Source organism: Xenopus laevis, chromosome 2S (assembly GCF_017654675.1).
Source record: "Xenopus laevis strain J_2021 chromosome 2S, Xenopus_laevis_v10.1, whole genome shotgun sequence".
NCBI lineage: Eukaryota > Metazoa > Chordata > Amphibia > Anura > Pipidae > Xenopus > Xenopus laevis.
Genome location: NC_054374.1, coordinates 38,321,202 through 38,346,153, shown reverse-complemented (window position 1 = coordinate 38,346,153; position 24,952 = coordinate 38,321,202). Strand labels below are relative to the sequence as shown.

At 36.8% G+C, this 24,952-nt stretch overlaps 1 protein-coding gene across 1 annotated transcript in view; it reads right to left on the bottom strand.

Annotated features, from left to right (window-relative positions):
* Window positions 1-24,952, bottom strand: part of nlk.S (nemo-like kinase S homeolog) — a 115,988-nt gene that overhangs the window by 33,652 nt on the left and 57,384 nt on the right. The window contains exons 4-6 of the mRNA XM_018249108.2: window positions 17,226-17,332; window positions 10,773-10,858; window positions 6,399-6,608 (exon numbers count right to left, since the gene is read on the bottom strand). Of these exons, the coding sequence (XP_018104597.1) occupies window positions 6,399-6,608; window positions 10,773-10,858; window positions 17,226-17,332 (403 nt within the window). The remainder of the gene's footprint in view (window positions 1-6,398; window positions 6,609-10,772; window positions 10,859-17,225; window positions 17,333-24,952) is intronic.

The following is a 24,952-nucleotide window of genomic DNA, read 5'->3' as shown; positions in this document are numbered from 1 at the left end:
GTATTCATTTGAATGCACTAGTTATGAAGAAACAAGGGAAACGTCATGATATGATCTACCAGACAGATAAGAGTTGAGGATTGTGAAAGGATAGTTTCTTCCCCTGGGGTATCCCCAAAAGTGAATTCATGATAGTGAAATAACACACTATGAAAAAGGAGACTGAAAACTACTGTATGCTGCAAAAGGGTATCTGAGAGCAGTGCAAATTAAGATAAAGAGATTTTAAGGGGATATTTTATAATCTCCACACTGATGAAAACGGAAGCAAGCTAATACCTTTTATTATTATTATTTAATTATTATTATTATTATACCTTTTATTCCACGTACAGAGCCCTCCATACTATTTGGACAAAGACACATTTACTTTGATTTACCCCTCTGCTCCTCAGTGTGAAATTTTAAATCAATTAATTCAGACATGATAAAGTGCACATTCAAGACTTTAAAGTTACGTGCAAACATTTTACTGGAACTTGAGCAGATGATGTTCCTATACACCACAGAATTAATTTTGCAACTGCCATCAGCAGTTACATCATCAGTGAAGATAAGAGTTCAAGTACCTGTGGCAGTCATACATGCCCAAGCCACAACACCCCAACACCCATGTATGGTTGGTATGCTATAGATCTTGGGCAGTTCCTTTTTGTCTCTTCACTCTCCTCTTGCCATCACTCTGATACAGGTTAATCTTGGTCTTGTTTGTCAATTATACCTTTTTTCAAAATTCTGCAAGCTCTTTAACTACTTTTTCTCAAACTAATTTGGCCATCCTGTGTTTGTGGCTAACTAGTGGTTTGCATCTTGCAGTGTAGCCTCTGTTAATCTGTTCGTGAAGTCTTCTGCAGATAGTAGTCTCTGACAAAGACACACTTGCCTACTGGAGAGTGTTTCTGATCTGTTGGACAGGCGTTTGAGGATTTTTCTTTACCATAGTGAGGAATCTTCTGTCATCAGCAGTGGAGGTCTTCCTTGGCCTATCAGTCCCTTTGTGATTTTGAGTTTACCAAAATGAAGATTAATGATATTCCAGTTTCTTTTGAATTTTTTCGCCTTGTTTCGCTGAAAAAATGACGCCCATAGACTTGTATGGCATTGTGCGTCAAAATAAAAAGACGCGTGTCAAAAACATTTTGCCGCGCTAAACGGGTCAAATTCGCCCATCTCAGGTACAAGAGGGGGGTTGTGGGTGCACTCCTAAGGCCATATAAAAAATATTTAAATACAATTATCCCCTGTCTAAAAAGAGAAAAACAGGGTTTTTTGTTACAAAGTTATGATCATAAAATTGGTAAGCCGCCATACCACGTCAAGGTAAACCCCATACGGCGGTCCCTAACCTGTTTACCTGTGATCAAAATTTAAAACCTTGGTTTCAATCTGGACTAGATCCTCCCCCGCCACCTGCATATGCGGCTTTTGAAGGGGAGACTGCCCAGACCAACGCCCATTTAAAAAAAAAAAAAAAAATGTGATTGTGAAGAGACTATAATGAAGGAAAAGTAAAGTTGTATATATAAGTGCAAATTCGCCCATCCCTATTCTTGACTTCCGTTGGCATTGCTTTTCTCCTCATGTTGAACAATGACAACTACCTACTCCAAATGGTAGAAGCAAGCCTAGGTATCTTATCCCTACACTAGTGAAGCAATGCAACACATCTGAGTAATCACAAACACCTGTGAAGCTAATTGTCCCAAACATTATGGTGGCCTCAAATGAGGGGGACTATGTGTAAAAAATAGGGATGCACCGAATCCAGGATTCGGTTCGGGATTCGGCCAGGATTCGTCCTTTTTCAGCAGGATTTGGATTCGGCCGAATCCTTCTGCTTGGCCGAACCGAATCCTAATTTGCATATGCAAATTAGGGACAGGGAGGGAAATCGCTTGACTTTTTGTTACAAAACAAGGAAGTAAACAATGTTTTCCCCTTCCTAACCATAATTTGCATATGCAAATTATTGTTCGGGTTCGGCCGAATCTTTCGTGAAGGATTCGGGGGTTCGGCCGAATCCAAAATAGTGGATTCGGTGCATCCCTAGTAAAAACTATTGTAATGTCTACATGGTGAAACTGAAATGTACAAATAACTTTAAATTAAAGTCTGTGCACTTTAATCACATCTGAATTGTTTAATTTAACATTTTACACATTGAGGAGCAGAGGGGTAAATCAAAGAAAATTAGTCTTTGCCCCAAACATTGTGGAGGGCAGTGTACGTTATTTAGTCTAATAGGGTACAACAGATTATAATAAGACATTATTGGATTTTACAGATTGACTCTGTATGGAAAACTTGCCACTTCTCCACTTTTCTCTTTCAGATGTGAGGCAATTGTAATGAAATAATCTTGGAAGGTAGCAAGATACTGCTACCATGTATACAGCTGATACCATACAGTTATTTATACATGAAGTGCCCATGAGGCATGTTCTGTGCTGGAAAATCAGCTATATTGGTCAAAGTCAGATTGAATGAACAAATGAGGCATTAAAATGTTGAAAGTTCTCTGGGTTGCAACACGCACAATACTAGCGACTCCAATTTAAACAAATACAGGTATGGGACCGGTTACCCAGAATGCTCAGGACCTGGGGTTTCCAGATAATGGATCTTTCTGTAATTTGGATCTTCCTACCTTAAGTCCACTAGAAAACCATGTAAACGTTTAATAAACCCAATAGGCTGGTTTTCTTCCAATAAGGATTAATTATATCTTAGTTTGGACCAAGTACAGGGTACTGTTTTATTTTTATAGAGAATAAGGAAATATTTTTATAAATGTCAATTATTTGGATAAAATGGAGTCTATGGGAGAAGGCCTTTCTGTAATTTAGAGATTTCCAGATAACGGTTTTCCAGATAACAGATCTCATGTCTGTAATTAAAATGTTTAATACTGATTTCATTTTCTGCTGTAATAATAACAACACAGTACATTGTACCAGATATCCTTATTGAAGGAAAACCAATCCTATTTGGTTTATTTTATGGTTAAATTATTTTTAAGCAGCCTTAAAATATGTTGATCCAAATTACAGAAAGATCCCTTATCTGGAATACCCCAGGTCCTGAGCGTTCTTGATAACTGGTCCCATGACTTATGGGTCTGTTTTTACTGTGCTGGTATAGGGTAAAGGGGGTTGGATATTTTGCAATTTGACATTTTTCAGCTGGTGGAGAAGTTCCTCAACAGGCAGTGCAGCCTATCAATCACATGAATGGAATCCACCTGACACTAGCAGTAATAGAAGGGTATTGGCTTGGACCAAGCATTTGATTGTGATTTTGACATTTTTTGCACATGACAGTGGGTGCAAGTGGTATCAAAATTCAGTCACAGTAACTACTGGTGTCTAATGGCATTTTATTGTTTAATGCATTTTCAACAAATTAGATTTTTCTTCTTATTTATTTATTAAAGCCCTCATTCAATATTGTACTAGAATTGCTGGCAAGCCTTCAGTTGATAAATTCATTTGATAACACAAATTTCCATTTAGAAATGCCACAGAGTAGACTAATAAGTCACAGATCAAAAGTACTTTAGAAATCTTAGAAATTCTGCATGAAACCTTTGATCTAATTTCAAAGCTTGATATTCTGTATTTCCAAACAAGTGCATAAGGAATCACTGAACAAATACTTGACTTCCTTGATGTGATAGGTGAAGGAATGCATGGAGTGGGTCTAACACTAATGAGCAGGTTATTCAAACCTAATTACAACTTCTTTCAATATCAATATGTGACTTACCAACTTCAACTGTATTCATTCATTTTCTGGAATGTCGTATTAAAAAGTGGGTGTGAGAATGTCATATTTTATTTAGCTAAACCCTCAGGGCGGGAAGTTAATGCAAGGATGATTGTCAAAAAACACAAGTGTATGGGAACATATACAATGATCACATTCATGGCAAAAAAAAAAATCCGCCCGAAAAAAGGGTGGGGCACACAAAACATAAGGTTTGTAGTCCTGCTGACTCAGCTCTTTCTGTGCCCTCAGTCTTAAAGGAGAAGGAAAGGAAATTTAAACTTGGGGGTGCCAAAAGTTAGGAACCCCCAAGTGATGATATTTACTTACCTAAAACCCCGGGCTGGTGCTCCTATCAGCAGAAAACTGCATTGGCCCAGGGCTCCACCAATGAGCACCATGAAGCAATCCTCTTCCTGCTTCATCGGGCTTCTCGTGGCTGCACATGTGCAGTAGAGTGAAAAGACGTATATTTTGTTCTACTGCAAATTTGTCTCCCCCAGAAATTTGAAAACTGAAGAAGCATGAAGAGGATCGCTCTGCACTGGAAGAACACCGGATTTGTGCAGTTTTCTGCTCATAGGAGCACCTGCTGGGGTGTCAGTTAAGTAAATATAATCACTTGGGGGTGCCTAACTTTTGTCACACCCAAGTGTAAATTGCCTTTCCTTCTCCTTTAAAGCTGAAATGCAAATGTATGTAGTCAACATAAAAAGGTTGTCTGTGTAAGAATTTGTGCCTAATGAAATAAAATACAGATCTAAGCAACTTTCCAATATACATTATAGGTATTCTTATCTAACAAAGGGTTCTACACAAATCTTGCTTTCAGTAGCAGTTATATTTACAAATAAATAAGAATATCCTACTGTTACAATTAATACTATTTATATATTAAATGTAGGCAGAGCAAAAACTAGCAAACTCCATTTTGCTTCAGGCAGGCAAAATGGAAGACATAAAAGGAGAAATAAAGCTTAAAGGGCACTATCATCAAAACTGTTTCCCCCACCAAAGGTGTGCGAAAGTACAGCCTGCACTCTGGAAAGTGCAGAGTTGCCCTCTGCAAGTGCTATGCACTCCATGAGGGAGTTCCTGTGTGGGTAGCCATGTTGTGACGCTAAGCAAAGTGCTTTAGCCCTTGAATGTTATGCACATGACCGCCTGTCCCATGATCTCCCCAAGATTCATGTCTCGACAAATGCCCAAAATACAATGAACATGTGCATAGACATCAATAATAATGCTGAACTCTGTAAAATCAATAACATAATTAATCACCAGCACATCTGTAGATAAACACTTGAGGAGTAGTGATCATAACAGTGTCCATAGAAATTATTCAGCAGACACAGCTGTATGAAGGAAGGACAAAGACCCTACATTTTACACTTGCAGACATTCAAGCAGGATATATAATCTCTGCAGAATATTAATCAATGTGAATGCAAAGCAAAGTACAACCCACATGACCAATGAAGTATGCAAAGAAAAAAACACACAAGAAAGACCCAAAATAAAAGGGAATTGCTGAGAAGAGTAAAACAAATCCCAAATGATTTTTAAATATATTAATAGGAAAGAAAAGAAGCAAGAGGTTCTATGACAACTTATATTAAAGTCAGGATTGATTGATCAACGGAAAGAGGGGAAAGGCAGAGTATCTGAACTGCTTCCTTTCATCTGTTTACACCAATGATGAACCAATGAATAAAGGTTTCATGCTTACATTTTTTAAATACAATAAATATTAAAAAAAAGAGAACAGGTTGCCTCAAAAGAGATAATCTAAATGAAAAAAAATCCAGGATCTGATGATATTCCCCCAGGACACTAAAAAATCTTAGCTTGGTGTTGGCCAAAGCACTTTTCTTAGCCTTCCATGATTCTTTGATACCTGCCATGGTACCAAAACATTGGCAAATTGCGAATGCAATGGCATCATTCAAAAGTGGGCCCAATTCTCATACACGTGCTATGGTTTAAAATTGTGTGTATTTACCTGAATCTATCATTCCTCATGGGAGGACACAAACTTATAGATTTCCTAAAGCAGGGCATATTAAATAAATGTATGTCCATAGCAGTATTATCAGCCAACAAATGTATGGCTTCAAAGGAGGAATACAAAAAATGAAGAATACATTTATCCTCAGTAAAAATATACTATTTGTTTTTTGAAATATTTCTTGTCTCCGGTAAAACTTTGTTTAATGCAGGGATGGTTGACCAGATACTGTTAGGCTATAGCTTCCCATATGTCATTTTTGCTGATAGTTGTGACTATACAATAATTGCAAAGATACTGTTCATAGATCCAAGGTTTAATGTGAAAAATTTGAAACGTATGGTTCTTCTCCAGGTCTGAGAAGAATAATGCAAGACACTAAACAAATGTACAGCTGTATATCTGTATTGTGTGGCAAACTGTTGAAAGACTTCCAATCTACAAACCTGCATTTGAACTTCTGTTTTAACTGAATTTTTAGTAACTACATTCGGGAATAGTTATAAAGGTAATAGTATATAAATAAGTAATATATAAATAAGTATATTTTTAAAGTAACCATTTCATTTAGTTCAGGCATAAGGACAGACATAATATTTTTTGCCAATGATGAAAACACATTTACCTGTTGGATTGGACTTTGAGCTTGAAACAATATTCTTCGCCCAAGTAACTCTGCAAAAATGCATCCTACAGACCAAATGTCTATAGCATTGGTATAATGTCGACTCCCCATGAGGATTTCTGGAGCCCGATAATACTGGGTAACAACTTCCTGAGTCATATGCCGAGATTCATCAAGTTCTTCAACCCTTGCTAATCCAAAATCACAGATCTGAAAACAAAAGGATAATTTCTATTAAAAAGGTATTCTCTTTAATTTACAACAAAGCAATCATTTGCAGTATACACAATCACCTAAAAAAAAAAAAGTAATGCAAATAATATACGTGTCGTCAATTATGGTATAATGAAATGCCATTGTCACTGGACCAGATCCCACCAGGGACTCCACAGGTTTCTCCATGCTCCAAACGCCTAGTATTGATTTTCCTCTGCCTACAGTCACATCTTTACAAAGTTATTAGGACTGTTTCATTTCACGCTAAACAAAAAAAAACAAAGAAACACTATTGCAGATGCTCTGTTTTTGAGTTACTACCGTAACATTAAAACAAAACCTAAACAGCAGCCTTGTACTCGTTAGAAGCAGACAATATATTCTCTATATTTTTTTTACCTAATTGTTATAATTAAATGTAATATTTTACAGAGATATTACCTGTACTGATCAGAAAAGCAGTGCAAATCACTACTCTAAAAATAAAAAACAAAAGAACAAATTTGCGCACAAATAAGAATAAAAATTTGCAATGTAATATTCATCATTAGACTTTTTAATTGCATTGCAAATCTTGATTGCTCATTGCGAACCTTAAACACCTGCTTGAAGGTGGCTTACATTTTTGGATAAAGTGTAACAACTATTTCATTAAGAAATTTTATTACATACACTCCACACATCACAAACGATACAATTCACAATCACTATCCTACTGTTGTGTGAGAGGCAAAGTGTTCACAAAGGCAAAATTGTTCACTTTGAGAACATTTAATTGCATTGCAAACAAATTGCGAACGACTCTTACGTTAGCAAATAATATTACATTCACTCAAAAGAGTTCTTGAAATTAAATACAGTCATATGAAAAAGGGAACCCCTCTTAATTCTTTGGTGTTTTGTTTATCATTGGCTGAGCAACTTCCTTTTAATATATAACATGCCTTATGGAAACACTAGTATTTCAGCAGTGACAAAGTTTATTGGATTAAAAGAAAATATACAATATGCATCATAACAAAATTAGACAGGTGCATACATTTCTGCACCCCAACAGAGATATTACATCAATACTTAGTTGAGCAAATGTAACAGCCTCTAGACGCCTCCTATAGCCTTTGATGAGTGTCTGGATTCTGGATGGAGGTATTTTTGACCATTAGTCCAAACAAAATCTCTCCAGTTCAGTTAAATTTGATGGCTGCCGAGCATGGACAGCCTGCTTCAAATCGTCCCATAGATTTTCGGTGATATTCAAGTCGGGGGACTGTGACAGCCAGTCCATAATATTGTTCTTCTCCCTCTGTGACTGATGCTTGAAAATTATCCTGAAGAATTTGTTGATATTGGGTTGAATTCATCAGACCCTCAACTTTAACAAGGGCCCCAGTCCCTGAACTAGCCACACAGCCCCACAGCATGATGGAACCTCCACCAAATTTGACAGTAGGTAGCAGGTGTTTTTCTTGGAATGCGATGTTCTTCTTCCGCCATGCAATTGATTTTTTTTGTCTCATCAGTCCAAAGCACTTTGTTCCAAATTGACTGTCTTGTCTAAATGAGCTTTTCCATACAACAAGCGACTCTGTTTGTGACGTGAGTGCAGAAAGGGCTTCTTTCTCATCACCCTGCCCTACAGATGTTCTTTGTGCAAATTGTGATGAATTGTAGAACGCTGTACAGATACACCATCTGCAGCAAGATGTTCTTGCAGGTCTTCGGAGGTGATCTTGTCTGTAATCATTTTCACAATCATCCACATATGCCGCTCCTGTATTTTTCTTGGCCTGCCAGACCTGGGTTTTACAGCAACGGTGTCTGTGGCCTTCCATTTCCTGATTACATTCCTTGCAGTTGAAACTGACAGTTTAAAGCTCTGAGACAGCTTTTTGTAGCCTTACCCTAAGCCATGATACTGAACAACCTTTGTTTTCAGATCTTTTAAAGCGTTGCTTTGAGGACCCCATGCTGTCACTCTGCAGAGGAGAGTCAAGCTGAAGCACAACTTGCAACTGGCCCCCTTAAATACTTTTTATCATGATTGGCCACACCTGCCTATGAAGTTCAAGGCTTAATGAGCTAATCCAACCAATTTGGTGTTGCCATTAATCAGTATTGAGCAGTTAAATGCATTCAAATTAGCAAAATTACAAGGGTACACAAATTTTTGCACAGCCAGTTTTTCACATTTGATTTAATTTCAGATACAACTGAATACTGCTTCACTAAAAATCTTTGTTCAGAAAACACCCCAGTCACCAGAATGACAGACATACCACTGTTATCTTTTTTGTTGAAAGTGGAGCAAATTATGCAGGCTGAGAGGGGTTCCCAAACTTTTCATATGACTGTAATTTCAGTGTTTCAAAACATTATATGAAATACTTTCTTACTGCGTACTTTTTGAAGTGAAACATCAAATAAATACAGAAATTAATATTCGAATTCATATTTTTTTTGGATAGACAACTGAAACTAGCAAAACGTCCACAGAAACCTTTGATTCAGGGTTTCATTCCTCTTTACATACTGTATTAAGCAACAGTCAGAGAACTTGAGCAACTACAATCCTTTCATTAGGAGCAGGTTTTAGAAGAGAAAATCAGTAGGGAAGCTTTCCTGAACACTGCAAGTTGTGTCAGTGAATATGCCAAAAGTGGATACTGGTGACCCTCCCACGGACTGGCATTACCATGGGTATCTGAATGTGGTGCTGGCTTCAAACATGCAAAGATATAGACATCTATGACTTTACTACAGCTTTACTACATACATCCAAAAAAGTTTTATACGAGTTTGCTGCAGTGTGTGGACAGGCTATCAATTTACCTCATGCAGCTTTAAGAGTCAGTTCTGTTAAATTATAACTTTACTATGCTCTACAACTGCTTTCCTCCAGCCCAGTGCTCTCTTTACTGAAAAAACACTTATATTATAGTAGTTCTGCCATCTTGTTTCTCTGGAATCTTTGCTGTGGTCCTTGGCTGTGTGTGTGATATTCAGATTTTTAAGCCTAAATTCTGATTTTAGTCTACTGCACATGTGTAAAGCCCAGGGCAGCCGCACGAGATGGACATTATATCAGCATGACTCTCACTAGAAGAGCATCAGCCCATGGTAAGAGGTAAGCGATTATAATCACTGGGGGATGCTAACAAATTGGCAACCACAATGATTAACAATTTCCTTTTTCTGTAATATGAGGTATTCTAGAAGGGCTTTGCACTAGATGTTGGAACACTGGAATTTGCTTCCACTCAAACAAAAGAGGTTGGGCACTGATGGTGGGTGATTGGGCCTGGCTCCCCAATCATCATTACAATTAATCCCATAGGTGTTCATTATCATTCTAAATAATCCCATAAGCATTCATTTAGGTTGGGGTTAGGGCACTGTGCAGGACAGTCCCACCTCTAAAACATCATTCTATATGGGCCTTACTTTATGCATAGGTTTATTATTCTGCTTAAACATGAAAGGAATTTCATTGTATGGGATCCATTATCTGGAAACCTGTTATCTAGAAGATCCAAATTAGGGAAAGGCCACAGATTCCATTTTATCCAAATAATCCAATTGTTTCAAAAAGATTTCCTTTTTCTCTGTAAGAAGAGATCAATACCTTGTACATGATACAAACCAAGATAATATCAGAAGCAGAACTAGCCTATTGGGTTTACTTAATGTTTACATGATTTTCCAGTAGACTTAAGGTATGAAGAACCAAATTATGGTAAGATCCATTATTCGGAAAGCCCCAAGTCCCAAGCTTTCTGGATAACGGGTCCCATACCTGTAGTTGCACCTGTTGGCATTGATAAGTGTAACAGAATAGCCAATTTATGAATGTGTATATTTGTATGTATATGTATGAATATGTATGTGTGTATGTGTATATATATATATATATATAGAATCCATATTTCGAGCGCACTCCGTACATAAATTGCAGAACCCAGGTGCTACCTAAAGATATATGTATATATATATATATATATATATATATATATATATATATATATATATATATATATATATACGCACACACATACATACATCCACTAACCCACACTAGATAAAAGCTTACTTCAATAACTACAATTGAATTCATTTTGATTATGGTCTTATATTATATTTAACAACTCCAAAAAAAATTACCTTAAGAACGCAGTTGCTGTTCACAAGAAGATTCCCTGGTTTAATATCTCGATGTAAAATGCCAGCTGAATGCAAATACTTCAGACCTTAACATTAATGAGAGAAATGAAGAAAATAAATTGAAACATAATGGATGTCACGTACAACATGCAGGCTAAAATAAAAGCGAATAGCTCAAATGTAAATAACAATTAATTATCTGTGTATGAATATAAAAGGGGAAGCAAGAATACTGGTGTAAACAAACAATAGGGCAAGAAGACAATGTCTGGAGCCAGTTGCAGAATTTCCACTAGTCTGATAAAACGTATACTAATCCCGATAACAGGCATGCCTCTAAAATCATGAAAAATGTCAGGAACACATGCAAATTGAATAATGACATTAATGAAATGCCTAGCTGAACAGTAACTTGATGCCAGTTGAAGCTGAATACTTAGCAGACAATCATAAGAAATCATATAAGTGCAGAGAAAATTGTAGCATCAAAAACAATTTTTCCATCAACAAGATTTCTATACAGAGATTTTATCTAAACCCAAGCCCTGCCATTTGGAGTCAGTAACACCAACAAATGCAGTGAGTTGATATGTAGCTATAGGGACTCCCTTTCAAGTTGGGGCCACCATGGCATGTTATAATAAAAAGACTTATGGTTTCCGTTGCTCCAGGGGAAACCTGCAGTGGTTTTAAGTGATATACAAGAACTCTATACAGTATACACCACAGCTTTTTCAGATGGCCTGAACTGATTTTGATATACTCTCATAAACGCATCTGGTTATGTATGGTATGGTATGAACACTCGACCTCCATCCCATTATTATTCAGTTTAGCAAGAAGAAGAACAAGAAGATGTGCACAACTGACCCGCTATGTCTATAGCCAAACAGATCATAGATCAACTATGTCATGTCAGATACGCCTTTAGGGTTCAAGCCAGGAAAATTTTGCTGCTTTAATGGAGAATTAAACCCCCCGCCGTACCAAAAAGCCCCCTAAACTTCCTGGCATTGCCACCCTCCCCTATCCTTCCCTACAATGTGCATTATTTAAAAAAAACCTTTAATAAAATCTGACCCTTAAAGGGAATGTAAAGGCAAAAAAATAAAATCCAATTTTTACTTTCTTTAATGACAAAGAAACCTACAGTTGGGCCCATAAATTTTTGGACAGAGACAACTATTTTTCTAATTTTGGTTCTGTACATTATAATAATGAATTTTAAATGAAACAACTCAGATGCAGTTGGACTGCAGACTTTCAACTTTAATTCAGTGGGTTGAACAAAAAGATTGCATAAAAATGTGAGTAACTGAAGCCTTTTTTTTTAACACAATCACTTCATTTCAGGAGCTCATAAGTAATTGGACAAATTAAAAACTGAAAATAAAATGTTAATTTCTAATACTTGTTTGAAAACCCTTTGCTGGCAACTCATGGACATCACCAGATTCTGGGTTTCCTCCTTTTTAATGCTCTGCCAGGCATTTACTGCAGTGGCTTTCAGTTGCTGTTTGTTTGTGGGTCTTTCTGTTTGAAGTTTAGTCACAACAAGTGAAATGCATGATTAATTGGGTTCCGATCAAGTGACTGACTTAGCCATTCAAGAATATTACACTTCTTTGCTTTCAAAAACCCCTGGGTTGCTTTGGCTGTATGTTTTGGGTCACTATTAACGCCTCCAATCAATTTGACTGCATTTAGCTGGATTTGAGCAGACAGTGCCATTCGTCTGCTTCTGTCCTTTTTCAGATCATGGATAAACATTAGTGTCCCAGTGCCACTGGCAGCCCTGCACGCCCAAGCCATCACACTGCCTCCGCCATGTTTTATAGCAATGTGGTATGCTTTGGATCATGAGTTGTTCCACACCTACTTCATACTTTTTTCTTGCCATCATTCTGGTAGAGGTTGATCTTGATTTCATCTCTCCAAAGAATGTTTTTCCAGAACTGTGCTGACTTTTTCTAGATGTTTTTTTAGCAAAGTCCAATCTAGCCTTTCTATTCTTGATGCTTACCTTGCAGTGCTCCCTCTGTATTTACTTTCATGTAGTCTTCTCTTTGTCGTAGACTTCGATACGCCTACCTCCTGAAGAGTGTTGTTCACTTGTTTGGCTGTTGTGAAGAAATTATTCTGCAATCATTCACCACTGTTGTCTTCCATGGATGTCCAGGTCTTTTTGCATTGCTGAGTTCATCAGTGCTTTCTTTCTTTCTTCCTTTCTTTCTCAGGATGTACCAAACTGTAGATTTTGCCACTTCTAATATTGTAGCTATTTCTCAGATTTTTTTTTTTTTTTTGCAGCTTAAGGATGGCTTGTTTCATCTGCATGGAGAGCTCCTTTGACCGCATGTTGTCATCAACATACAACATACAAGGCTTTTTAGTCAACGGTCCAAATTTCTTTTGAGCCCCTGAAATTAAGTGATTGTGTTAAAAAAAGGTTTTAGTGCCTCACATTTTTATGCATTCTTTTTGTTCAACCCATCGAATTAAAGCTGAAAGTCTGCAGTTCAACTGCATCTGAGTTGTTTCACTTAAAATTCATGTACAGAGCCAAAATTAGAAAAAGGTTGTCTCTGATTTATGGGCCTAACTGTATCTCCAATATACTTTAATTAAAAAATGCATTTTTATAGGAAAAACTGACTGTATTCAGTGAAATTCCCTCTTTGTTTTACTTGCTCTGACTGCTGCAGATAAGAAACCTCAGACTGTCCCACAGATCGTACTTTCAAACAGCAGGGGGGACCCCCACAAACCTTACTTCCCACATCCCAGAACTCGAGCAGTTGTGTTTGTTTCTCTGTAGAGCAGTCAGCGACTGTGTAGAGATTTGTATTGGATTTTAGTTTTGCATTTACATCCCCTTTAATGTTTCAAACTTCAGTGGCAGGAACAAAGATCATAAAGCCAGATTTAAACAGATAAACTGGGATTCTCATTGAAGGATTATTTTGTTGCAGCCACTGGTTCTGCGGAGTTGGCAAAAATTTGTATTAATCAATACAAAAAGTATAATATCCACATTAGATTACAACACAGGAGCCAGTGCAGTCTGCATATTCTTTTTATTAATCAGTCTTGCTGTATCAGCTTCTATGGCAGAAATAATTTGACTTGTGCTGTTTTGATCATTTATGACAATACCTAAACTTAATCTCCCAACTGAAGCCAAGACTACACTGAGCATGTGCATGGTCTTGGTCTTGCAAAGATGTTTAACAAAGTTACAATATGATGACCCCATGCAGCCAACTTTGAAACCATAAATCATTTCTTTAATTGTGCAGTAAGTTCATGTTTATGTTTAGTATACAAAATGTATGTAGAAATTGAGCAGGCACCTCTAGGAACCAATCTTCCAAGCAGACTTTTCAATTAAAAAAGTATTTATTTATTGAAGAGCACTAGGACACAGCCTGACGTGTTTCATATCAACAGGATACTTAATCATAGTATACAAAATACAGCATTTCTTCCATTATTCTATTTTAGATTTTAGTTTCCGTTGCTTCCTATTGTCTTCGGGTCTCATCGCGACACAAAGCCTACAGGACCAAGTCAGGAATCGGCAACCGAAATACAAAAGACAATACGAAGTATACTAATACACATTGTGGAGAGGGGGCGCAATGTCAGGAAATTTAGGGGTGCTTTTGGTACGGGGAGTGGGGCTAGTTCTCCTTTAAGATGGTTAATAAAGGTTTCGATTTGACCATGGTACTTATAAGTGCAATATTGTAAAATCTTGAAATAGGTACCGGCAACACTATCAACACCACACAATTTCTGTCCACTGCATCCTTCCCCTGAAGTCTGTTTTTGTATATTATGTATTTTCGAATGAAATCTCATATTAAACCTGATCATATGTGAGCAATACAAATGTTCTTCATGAATAATGTGGTCACTGTGTTCAAGATAATAGAAAGAAGAACATAGAAGAGTGAGACCACTTGAAAAGAAACTCTCTACAGCTATAAAACTCTCAATAAAGATATATGCTTGATTGTCTAGTGGATCATATTATTTTCTGTGAAATTGTTGAGGAAGTGTTGCAAGAAAAGGTTTAAAGTAGGAAGCATAAATTACCCAGATAATAACTGGAGAAGTGATACTGGAAACACACAAAGGGAATATATACCATATTTTGAGATGAGTTCATTCAGTTGGGCTAATGTAGAAGGGGGTCACCGAGCCCCTCCTCTACCATGTAAAAACAGAGATCGGCAGTGGCTAAGACTCTTCAGGAAAGACAGAGCTGGCTTTAAGCCCTGCAGCACTTGCCCAGACCCGACATCATTGAATGGCAGGCAGGCAGTAATAATATTAGCAAAGTACAATTGAAGGCGTGCAGTCCATGAGTGGTATGAAACAATGCTGCGTTATACTTCATCATATCTGGGAAATACGCTATAAAAACACACCTTGCTTTTGTCACATACTTTTAGAAGAAATATCCTCAGGCAGATATGGTCTATGAATAATTTCCAATGAAATAACCCATGTCTTCTGGTTTTTAGTTAAGAATGACAGAGGTTTCCCCTGGTGCTGTTCCTACAGCAAACATAGATCTTTGTGCTAACATCTAACCTCTCTACAGCAGGTGGAAGAGACATCCTACAAATTACATCCCCAGACGAATTCCTACTTGCAGTGGCAAGTGATAATGTTCTGAGGAACAAAACCAGAACCTTAAAACACTTACACTAGGACAAAATAAGTGGTTAAATTACAAAAGCACCATGCTTTAGAGGCCTTGCTAGACATAGAAAAGCCTAGCCATACTTGGACTTGATCACAGTGCTAAAGTCAAAATATCATTTCTCTTCTGTTTAATGTCTTCAGGTGTCTGAAGTCAATGAAGGGAATGTGGCTTTGGCTGAACATTCAGCTTTTTATGGTTTTTGTCATGGATTTATTATACTGTATATTTACAAATATTTGTAAAACAGGTATAAATTGCGAGAACCAGTAAATTTTTCAGCAATTTACATTTTCCTGAACTTAAATTTTATTCTGCACTTACAGAATAAAATTCTGCTTACAATCACATTTATTATAAAACCAGTTGGTGTCAGTATACCCCTTTTTCAACATTAGTTTAATAAACAGGAGGTGTGTTAAGCAACCGAGACCCGGCTATGTCCCTATTATTATTACATGTATATAAACAAAAAGGTACTGCACACTGTAAGCTCTTTGTACAGATCACTGAAAAAATATTTATTCCACTATCAATGTTCTGGTCAACAACCTGCCGAGCAAAGAACAGGGATGTTTAAGTTTTTTAAAAAAATACAGCTAAGGCTTATGACACCCTATCTCCACAGGCATAAAAACGCTGCATATTCTGGTCAAAATCTGCTGCATATATGTATTTAATCTGCTTGCATTTTCACACTGACCGTGAAAAAGCAATGAGTGCCACAGGCCTAACCTCTAATATTGTACTTTTAAATATATTTATAGGACACATGTGAAATCACTAAATACCATTTACAAGCATCTTCCAGGGTATTTATGGCTTGTGACATTTTAAATACTGTACTATATTTAATGACTATGGTAAAAAAAAATGTTATGGCGATGTCCTCAATATAAGAAGACAAGTATACCAAATACATATATGGGATATTTTATCTGGAAACCAAAGAATTAGAGGAAAGCCGTCTCCCATAAAATCTCTTAAGAAAATAATTTTTTTAATATTTCCTTTTTCTCTTTATTAATACCTTGTACTTGATTGCAACAACATTGCATAAATCCATATTAGTGTCAAAAGCATTTAGTTTATTTAAAGGAACAGTAACACAAAAAAAATCAAGTGTATCAAAATAATTAAAGTAGAATGTACTGTTGTACTGCACAGGTTAAAGTTCTGTGTTTGCTTCAGTTTTTATATAGTTTATATGAACAAGCTGCTGTGTAACCACGAGAGCTGCCATTCAAGCTAGGAAAAAGGAGAAAAGTCACAGGTTAAATAGCAGATGACAGATAAGTACTGTAGAATAAAATGGTGCTTTAACAGGCTTATCTGCTATGTATCCTGTGCCTTTTCTCGCTTGGACGGCTGCCCCATGGCTACACATCACCTTCTTTATGGAGATTAAAATTACAGAAAAAATGCACATCCAAAACACCCCACGTCTCAAGCTTTCTAGATAATAGATCCTATACCAATGTTCTTTCTAAGCTGTGTGCTTAGAGTGCAAATTTCAAGGCCAATGCACACAACAAATTGTGGTGAGCACAAAGAATTTTGTGTGAAAACAGAAAATTTAGCATTCAGTCTGCCCTGCACACAGTTTTTTAAAAATGCACACACAAGTTTAAAATGTACACACAAAATACTTTTTTTGCGCACATAGCCGGGAAGGAATCAGAGGGAACATTGTCCCACCTGTATTTCTAAAGAAAAACTATATATAAAACACAACTTACCTCTTAAAATCTGATACAAAAAAACCTTGACATGATCTGAACTGAGAGGCTGAGGAGAGACAATGATCTTATGAAGGTCACTCTGCATTAATTCCGTGACAACATATCTGAGGCTTGTGTTAAAGAAAATGTTTAGAGAAAAATGTTATGCCCATCATCTCTTGTCTAACAATGTCTGTTCTAAGAATTCCAAGTGATACAGCATAACTTTCATGTAAAGAAAAGCAAACCTAAAATGCAAATATTTTATGTGTTTAAACAGACGGTACCCTTACACAACTCGTGATATAATGTATTGAAATACAAGTATTGCTTAATGCTGTTATTATTTTTATCCTTTATTTACAAACAGCCATATGTGCACACACATGTCAATGTCATTGTCATATTCATAATTTACCCTGAGTACTCTATATGCATATGAAAAAGAGAAAACACCTGTTCCTAGTAGCTGCTCATAGACATAACGGATGTCGCCACAGCCCAGCATGCAGTCTAATGACCCGATATAACACATGATGTATTTTCAAATAAATACTGTACATTGTACCAAGTGGTGGAATATATTTTGTGACAATAAAGGTCAGCAAACACTGCAGGAAAGAACAAGGTTAAAACCAATGTATAAATACTCAAAAAGCTATTTTTTTAAACATTTCAAACAACTTAAAAATCATCAAAATAATATAAGCACTGGGGGGAGAAACATGGATGTTTCATGGCTCAAATTGATTAAGTTTGTAGTTTGGTTTAATCAAAGACCAAAAGTTAGCAATCATTTTCGAGTAAAAATGCAAGCAAAACATTATACATGGCACACTGATTTTTTGGTTTAGTAGGTCAGACAAATGCCCTGCAGAAAGAAGCTTTCACAGCAAAAAAGCAATTCTATGGGAGTAATGGCTGATTTTAAAATAAAGCCAAGTATTATTTAAATTCATTTCATCCACTGGCAATTTCACCAATTTTTTTTTTAGCTGAACTCTATGCATTCGGAAAAGCCAAATTCATTACTGTGCACTTTGCAATGAGGCTTCCATTTAGTCATTTTGAATATCCTCCCAAATCAGTATTTCTTGTATAATGTCTCCCATATGCCTCTGTTTGTTGCCAGGCCAACCAAATCAGCTTAAATTAAATGAGGGTCTAAAATGGCACCTGCACTACTCCAGGTCTGTTGTGCATTAACCAGAGCTCACTTGAAAGGGACTCAAAGGTGCTATTAACTTGAAAAGAAGCTTTCTGATTATTGTCTCTGGGTAATTTAATGAGGGCATCAAAATAGGAGTGAATACAGAGCGTGTTTGATGTTCTCATTGCCTGCAAATGTGGCCGCCTCTTCAACAGATGGTGCCCAAGAGGGTTAAAGCCTCTATTCAGATCCAAAATATGCAGAAGGGGGAAATGTGGTTCTGCTCTATCATTGTAAATTGCATTTTCCTTATATTAAAGCAACAGGTGATATGTGGCTATTTATAAACATGTTTCATTAGTTACAGCTTCAGAAAAATCACAATTTATAAGGGTTATCTGGATATTTTTCAGTAATATGGTGCACAACACCTAAACTCTAACAAAACACATTCAAACAGCAGAATGTACAGTTGATTTGCCCTTAAATGCATATATGTTTAAATATGTATGCAGTGCTATTTATGACTAGTGAAAGCTGTTCTTATTTAAGGGGACAGAGATGTTAACGTGCAGAATCATAGAATCCAGAACCTTCTTTAATTTGTTGCTTATTATTTCAAATTTTTCCCGACAGGAAAACAAAGGAAATATTATAGAACAGTTGGTCACTGTTTTATTGCAAGTGTGTTTTGATGAAGCAGAATGACTAGCCATTAATATAAATATGCAAATAAAATATGCATAAACAGATGTCCTCACAAGATGTGCCCTATATTACATATCTATTCCATGTATGTGGACAAGAGCTTGGAGCAAATAGCCAGTGCTGGAGTAGAAAGCAAGTATTGTATACTTATATACAGTATTTGAGGAGATCCTCTTGTATATACAGTAGATCAGTGATCCCCAACCAGTAGCTCATGAGCAACATGCTGCTCCCCAACCCCTTGGATGTTGCTCTCAGTGGCCTCAAAGCAGGTGATTACTTTTAAATTCCTGGCTTGGAGACACATTTTGGTTGTATAACCACATTAGGGCTACCAAATAGCCAATCACAGTTCTTTTTGTCATCTACAGGAACTTTTTCATGCTTGTGTTGCTCCCCAAATCTTTTTGCATTTGAATGTGGCTCACTGGTAAAAAAAAGTTTGGGGACCCCTGCAGTAGATTATCCGACCTGTACCTTTCATCGTATCAGCTCTGTGGTATCACAACATCTTTACTTGAATCAAATACACATATTCTCATCTGTTCTGCTCACTCCCTGTAATCCACATCAGTTATCAGGGACCAGGAGCTATACCCCTGTTGTCAGATCTCCTCCATGCTTCTTCCTTCATCATATATCAGTCCTCCTCACCCTAACCTAGCACTAAAACCCTAATGTTGGTATTGGAATTAGGGTAAGAGTTAGGGTGGATGATGTAGGACAGCTGACACAGTGCATGGAGGAGGGAGGACCATTCACAGCAGATCCAAGTTACAGTGAGCAGAAAAGATGAAACCGTGAAGAGACAGGAATAAGTGAAAGAGGGAGCTGGAGAACTGTTTAGAACATAGGTTTAAAGAGCCATTTTGGCAAAGGCCCATGAAGTTGTAAAGGAGACAAAGGCACAAGGTGCTGAGTTACTTTGCTTTAGGGCGCCCTAAAATTAACACCATAAGCTAGATCTTGCCAGTCCCTTACACAATTCTACAGATATGGCATGGAAAAGCACCGTGTAGGCCTTTTGTATATGTAAGTGTCAGTAACTCTTAAAGGAGCAAAGCAGATCTCTATAACAATATATTGCATAAAACAGCTCATATGTAAAACCTTGCTGAATGTACATTAACCATGTTCATAAAAATATACTTCTTTAGTAGTGCGTGCCATTGGGTAATGCTAAACAGAAAAGTGCCATTTTTAGAATTACAGGCCACCCCCTGGGATCGTATGATTCACAGTGGACACAAACAAACCATACATGTTAGGTCACACAAACTTTTTCCTTGCTGCTGTATTTCTGGTCACGTGATCTCTGAGGCAACACACAGACCATCACAAAATGGGGCAAAAGATGTAAAAGGGCAATATTTACTTAAAGGGAAGGTAAAGGCAAAAAAAAAAAAAATCCCATTTTTACTTTCTTTAATAAAAAAAAGAAATCTCCAATTTACTTTAATTAAAACATGTGTACTGTTTTATAAGAAACCTGACTGTATGCAGTGAATTCTGCAGAGTTGGAGAAAGGTTGTGTAAAACAATACAAAAACTATAAAATCCACATTAGACCCAGGACCCAGGGCAGTCTGCCTATTCAGACTTGCTGTATCGGCTTCTGGCAGATATTATTTGACTTGTGCTGTTTTGATAATTTATGACTATCCCTAAGCAGCCCAGATCACACTGAGCATCTGCACAGCCTTGGTCTTGCATTTAGCAAAGTTAAGATTGTGACCCCCTGTGACCAACTCTCAAAGCATAAATCATTTGTTTTATTAGACTTGTGGTGCCATATGTTCATGTTTATGTTAAGTATACAAAATACAGCATTTCTAGCATTATTCTATTTTAGACTTTAGTTCCCCTTTAAATATATATTCCAGTTTGGTAAGATTCTAAATGTAATATGATATAAACTGTTGCTTAAGTATTCATTTTGAGGGTGCAGTTTTCATTTAAATAACCAGATCTTTCTTACAGTGTAAACCAGATACACTTACACAAACTCAATGTATATAATGTTTATTGATTTTATTCTATAGTCTTTGCAGGACTGAATCTGCCATCTTCATTTTCCCTCAGAAATGGTGCGATAAGCTCAGATGTGAAGTACATTATTTGGCAGTAGCTGGAAATCAGGCTGTGTTCCCAATACAAGTTATGGAGGTAGGCCAGTGCTATACATTGTGTGGACAGTGACAGTCTTATTAACATTAACTCTGATTTAGACTCTCTAAAGCAAAGATTAGCAGTGTAAAAAAACAAAGAAAATTAAATAAAAGGAAGAATAACAGGAAGACTAGGATTTGCTTCCTTGTTTGTTCCTAAAAGCTTGAGAGTCACAATATATGTTATTATCTTTCGATGTTGTGTGTTGGGGGTTTATTGTAGCCTGCTGCGGTCTTCATAGCAACATGAAACAAAATAAAATATCACAGAGATTCAAAGAAAGAACTACAATCAAGTGTTACTGAAATATTAAAAGCCTGAAGCAAGAGTAGTGCCTGCTGTCTGTGTAAGCACTACAAACTCCCTAAAACATAATGTCATTTAGCCTTGCACCTGAGCCTTTGCAATACCGTCACTGACTTAAAGGGGTTGTTCACCTTCCAAACATTCTTTTCAGTTCAGTTATCAATTTGTTCACCATAAACAAAGTTTTTTCAATTGCTTTCCATTTTTTTTTTTTTTTTCTGTTTTCCCAATATTTAAGTTTAAAGTTTAATGTTCGTGTCTCTGGTGTTTCAGTGGTCCGGCTCAGTGATCCAGTAGCATCTGAACTGTTACAATTTGCTACATTTAGTAAATAAATTTTTTAGCAGCATTTGTGGAATATTAGCAATTATTGTATCAATTCCGTGTATCAATTCAGAACAATTAAAGAGTCAGCGACCCCCCCCCCGAGCTGTTTTAGAAGGTGAAAAATGAAACTTTACACTTCAATATAAGAAAAATGGTCACAAACAGAAAATATAAAGTGAACAATCTGAAGTACACATAAACAGTCTAAACACAAGTAAAAAAAAACTTAAGTATGTAGGCAATAATGAGTAATAAAACTGTGCTGATTTTACTCTGGGCTAAAATAAATATAATCTTCAAGACTGGCCCTTTTTTGTAGCTCCCTATAGATCTGCTATGGTACCTGTCCGTGTTTCAAATGAGAGGTAGGTGTGTTCTAACAGTCCCTGTTGGAGGTAGATAGCCATAGATCACAGCCCTGCAGTTACATCAGCAAATACAGGTTTTAGTTCCCTATCAGGTCAGCCTAGCTGCTGATTGGTTCCTATCCTAAAATGCAGTGTGTTGAGTGTTGCTGGTTCCCCTGCACACTCTTGGAAAATAGGCAGTAGGAACTGGAACATATGGGCAGGACCTTGCAGGGTTTTTGCAAAATTTTTCAATAAATCAGGCAGAAACACAACTTTTTTCTATGTTTAAAAGTGTATAATGCTTTTGCACTTTTTAAACTGTTGCAGCAAAGCAGTCTAGCAGACCCACATGCATGTCAAGAAGAAAATAAAGCATCACCAGGTAAGGAAGGATGGTAACATGGAAACAGAAGATGTTTTTCCCATTAGATTGCTATACATTTAATGGCAGAGAGCAGCCCTATGCACTAAACCAAACAGCAAGAAATGAAAACATGATGCCGCTTAGCTTTCAGCCTAACATTTTGAATTAAAAAGCAAATGACAATACTGTAGTTCAGATACTCAGCTTGAAGCTTGTTGGTCCTTGTGATCTGGTGCTTTGAAATGCACTAGTCTCCTTGATCTAGCAGCAATCTTGTCAATTCACAAAAGTTCCCATTCTACAAAATGTTATTTTTTCAAATAAAATAATTTCCTTGCTTTTTTACTAATATTGTATGTGTCATAGCCTCTGTTTTCTAAGCTCAGAAGTGAGTCTGTTGCTACTTGCACATCTTGCAGCCCATAGAAAATTGCTGCATTTACATTTAGAGTGCTTATTTATTTTAGTAAAATTTTCAGTATTCTTTACCAAAAGTGTCTTTGAAAAGTGTACCTCTCACACAACCAGTTCTGCGTTCAAATGCACTGGTGGATATACGGATTGGAAGATTTGTATAAACAAACACAAGACTTTTATTCCAGCACAAAGGATAAACATAGTCATTACAGGTCAGCAAAAAAGAGACTGTCACATTTATTGAACCAAATATTGTGCTAACAACACATACGTATATTGGGAGGGAGGGTTAGGGAAATCATGTGCTTTCCTTGCTAATTGCCTTACCTTTATTTATTCTGGGTTAGTTGACTCACATGATATTTGTGCTTGATGGTAGGTGACAGTGGGTAAATACAGTGTCAAGCAATTCTGGTAACAATTTTGCGAGGTCTTGGGATTACATTTTAACATCAAGAAAAATGAATGCAAATAAGTTGTCAAAGATTAAGTAGGCAGCTGGAATATTAGCAAAGGTTAGAGGTTGTGTTAAGTGTTGGTGGATCAGAGGTTTTCAGACTTTTTTGGTTCGAGGTGCCGAGTTTGTTCAGGACCAATCACAAAGTTACATATATATGGAAACACAACTTTATTAGAAATCAGTAACATCTAAAATGCTAAATTGCCTTCAAGTTGGGCTTCTAAGGCTATACTCCTTCTGGCTGAAGTGGAAGGAAATCATCAGAGAAAGAAATAAAAAGTTAACTCAGCTTAGTTTCTCTTAGCAAAACCTTATTGTGGACTCTATATACAGTTACAAATATCATCCAGAAATAATTCCATCAGCCATACATTACATTCATATTTATAAGTAGAAAGACTATGGGGCCAATTCATTAACTTCAAGTGAAGGAATAGAAGAAAAAAAACTTCGAATTTCAAAGTGTTTTTTTTGGCTACTTCGACCATCGAATGGGCTTTGAATCGAAGGATTCGAACTAAAAATCGTCCCCATAGGCTTAGCTAAGTTTTTTTGGTCGAAGGATAATCCTTCGATCGTTGGATTCAAATCCTTCGATTCGAAGGATTTAATCGTTCGATCGAACGATTATTCCTTCGACCATTCGATCGCAGTATTTGCGCAAAATCCTTCGACTTCAATATTCGAAGTCGAAGGATTTTCATTCCCAGTCGAATATCGAGGGTTAATTAACCCTCGATATTCGACCCTTGATGAATTTGCCCCTATATGTATACAGCGTTCCTCACAGAACTATTACAATTCTTACTAATGTTTTATTTTCAGTGGTTTCTGAGATATTTGCAATTTTAGACTGCTAATGGAAGGCTTTTGACTCAACAGCTCTCTCGGATGAGCAACCCTAACTATTTATGCACTTCCTGGATTCAGTTAGCACTAGGGTTAAAGACCTACATCTACCACAAGCACCCTCCCTTTTACTCCTGCCCATAAAATGCCTGTGTAGGGTGAGTAGGATCACGGGTAACAAGATGTATATATATCTATGAGAATGTTAAAACGGCTATATGGGAATTATGTCACCACTTGTCAATAATGTATTGTGGGAGGCAGATTTTGTACCAACAGACAAGCTATGGGATCACCAATATAGATTTCCTAACAGCCTTATTGTGACTAATACATTTAAGAATGCTGCATGGTTATAAGCAACAAAGCATTAGGAGCTGAAACAAAAACCTGCTCTGAATGAGCTGTGTGTCTAAATTTCTAAATAAACAGCACTGCAGAATATGTTGATGTTTTATAAATACTTCAAGTGGATGTTTACACCCATCACATTCACTAAACAGTCAATTATGAGCAGAAAAAGACTGCAAAGTTTAACAATCGATTGTCTAACAAGCAATCAGATTTAGGTTTGTGCAAGGCAAAGCAACCTAGCAAAGGCAGAAAATTCAGCCTAAAATTAATAAAAATTAAAAACAGCAAAAA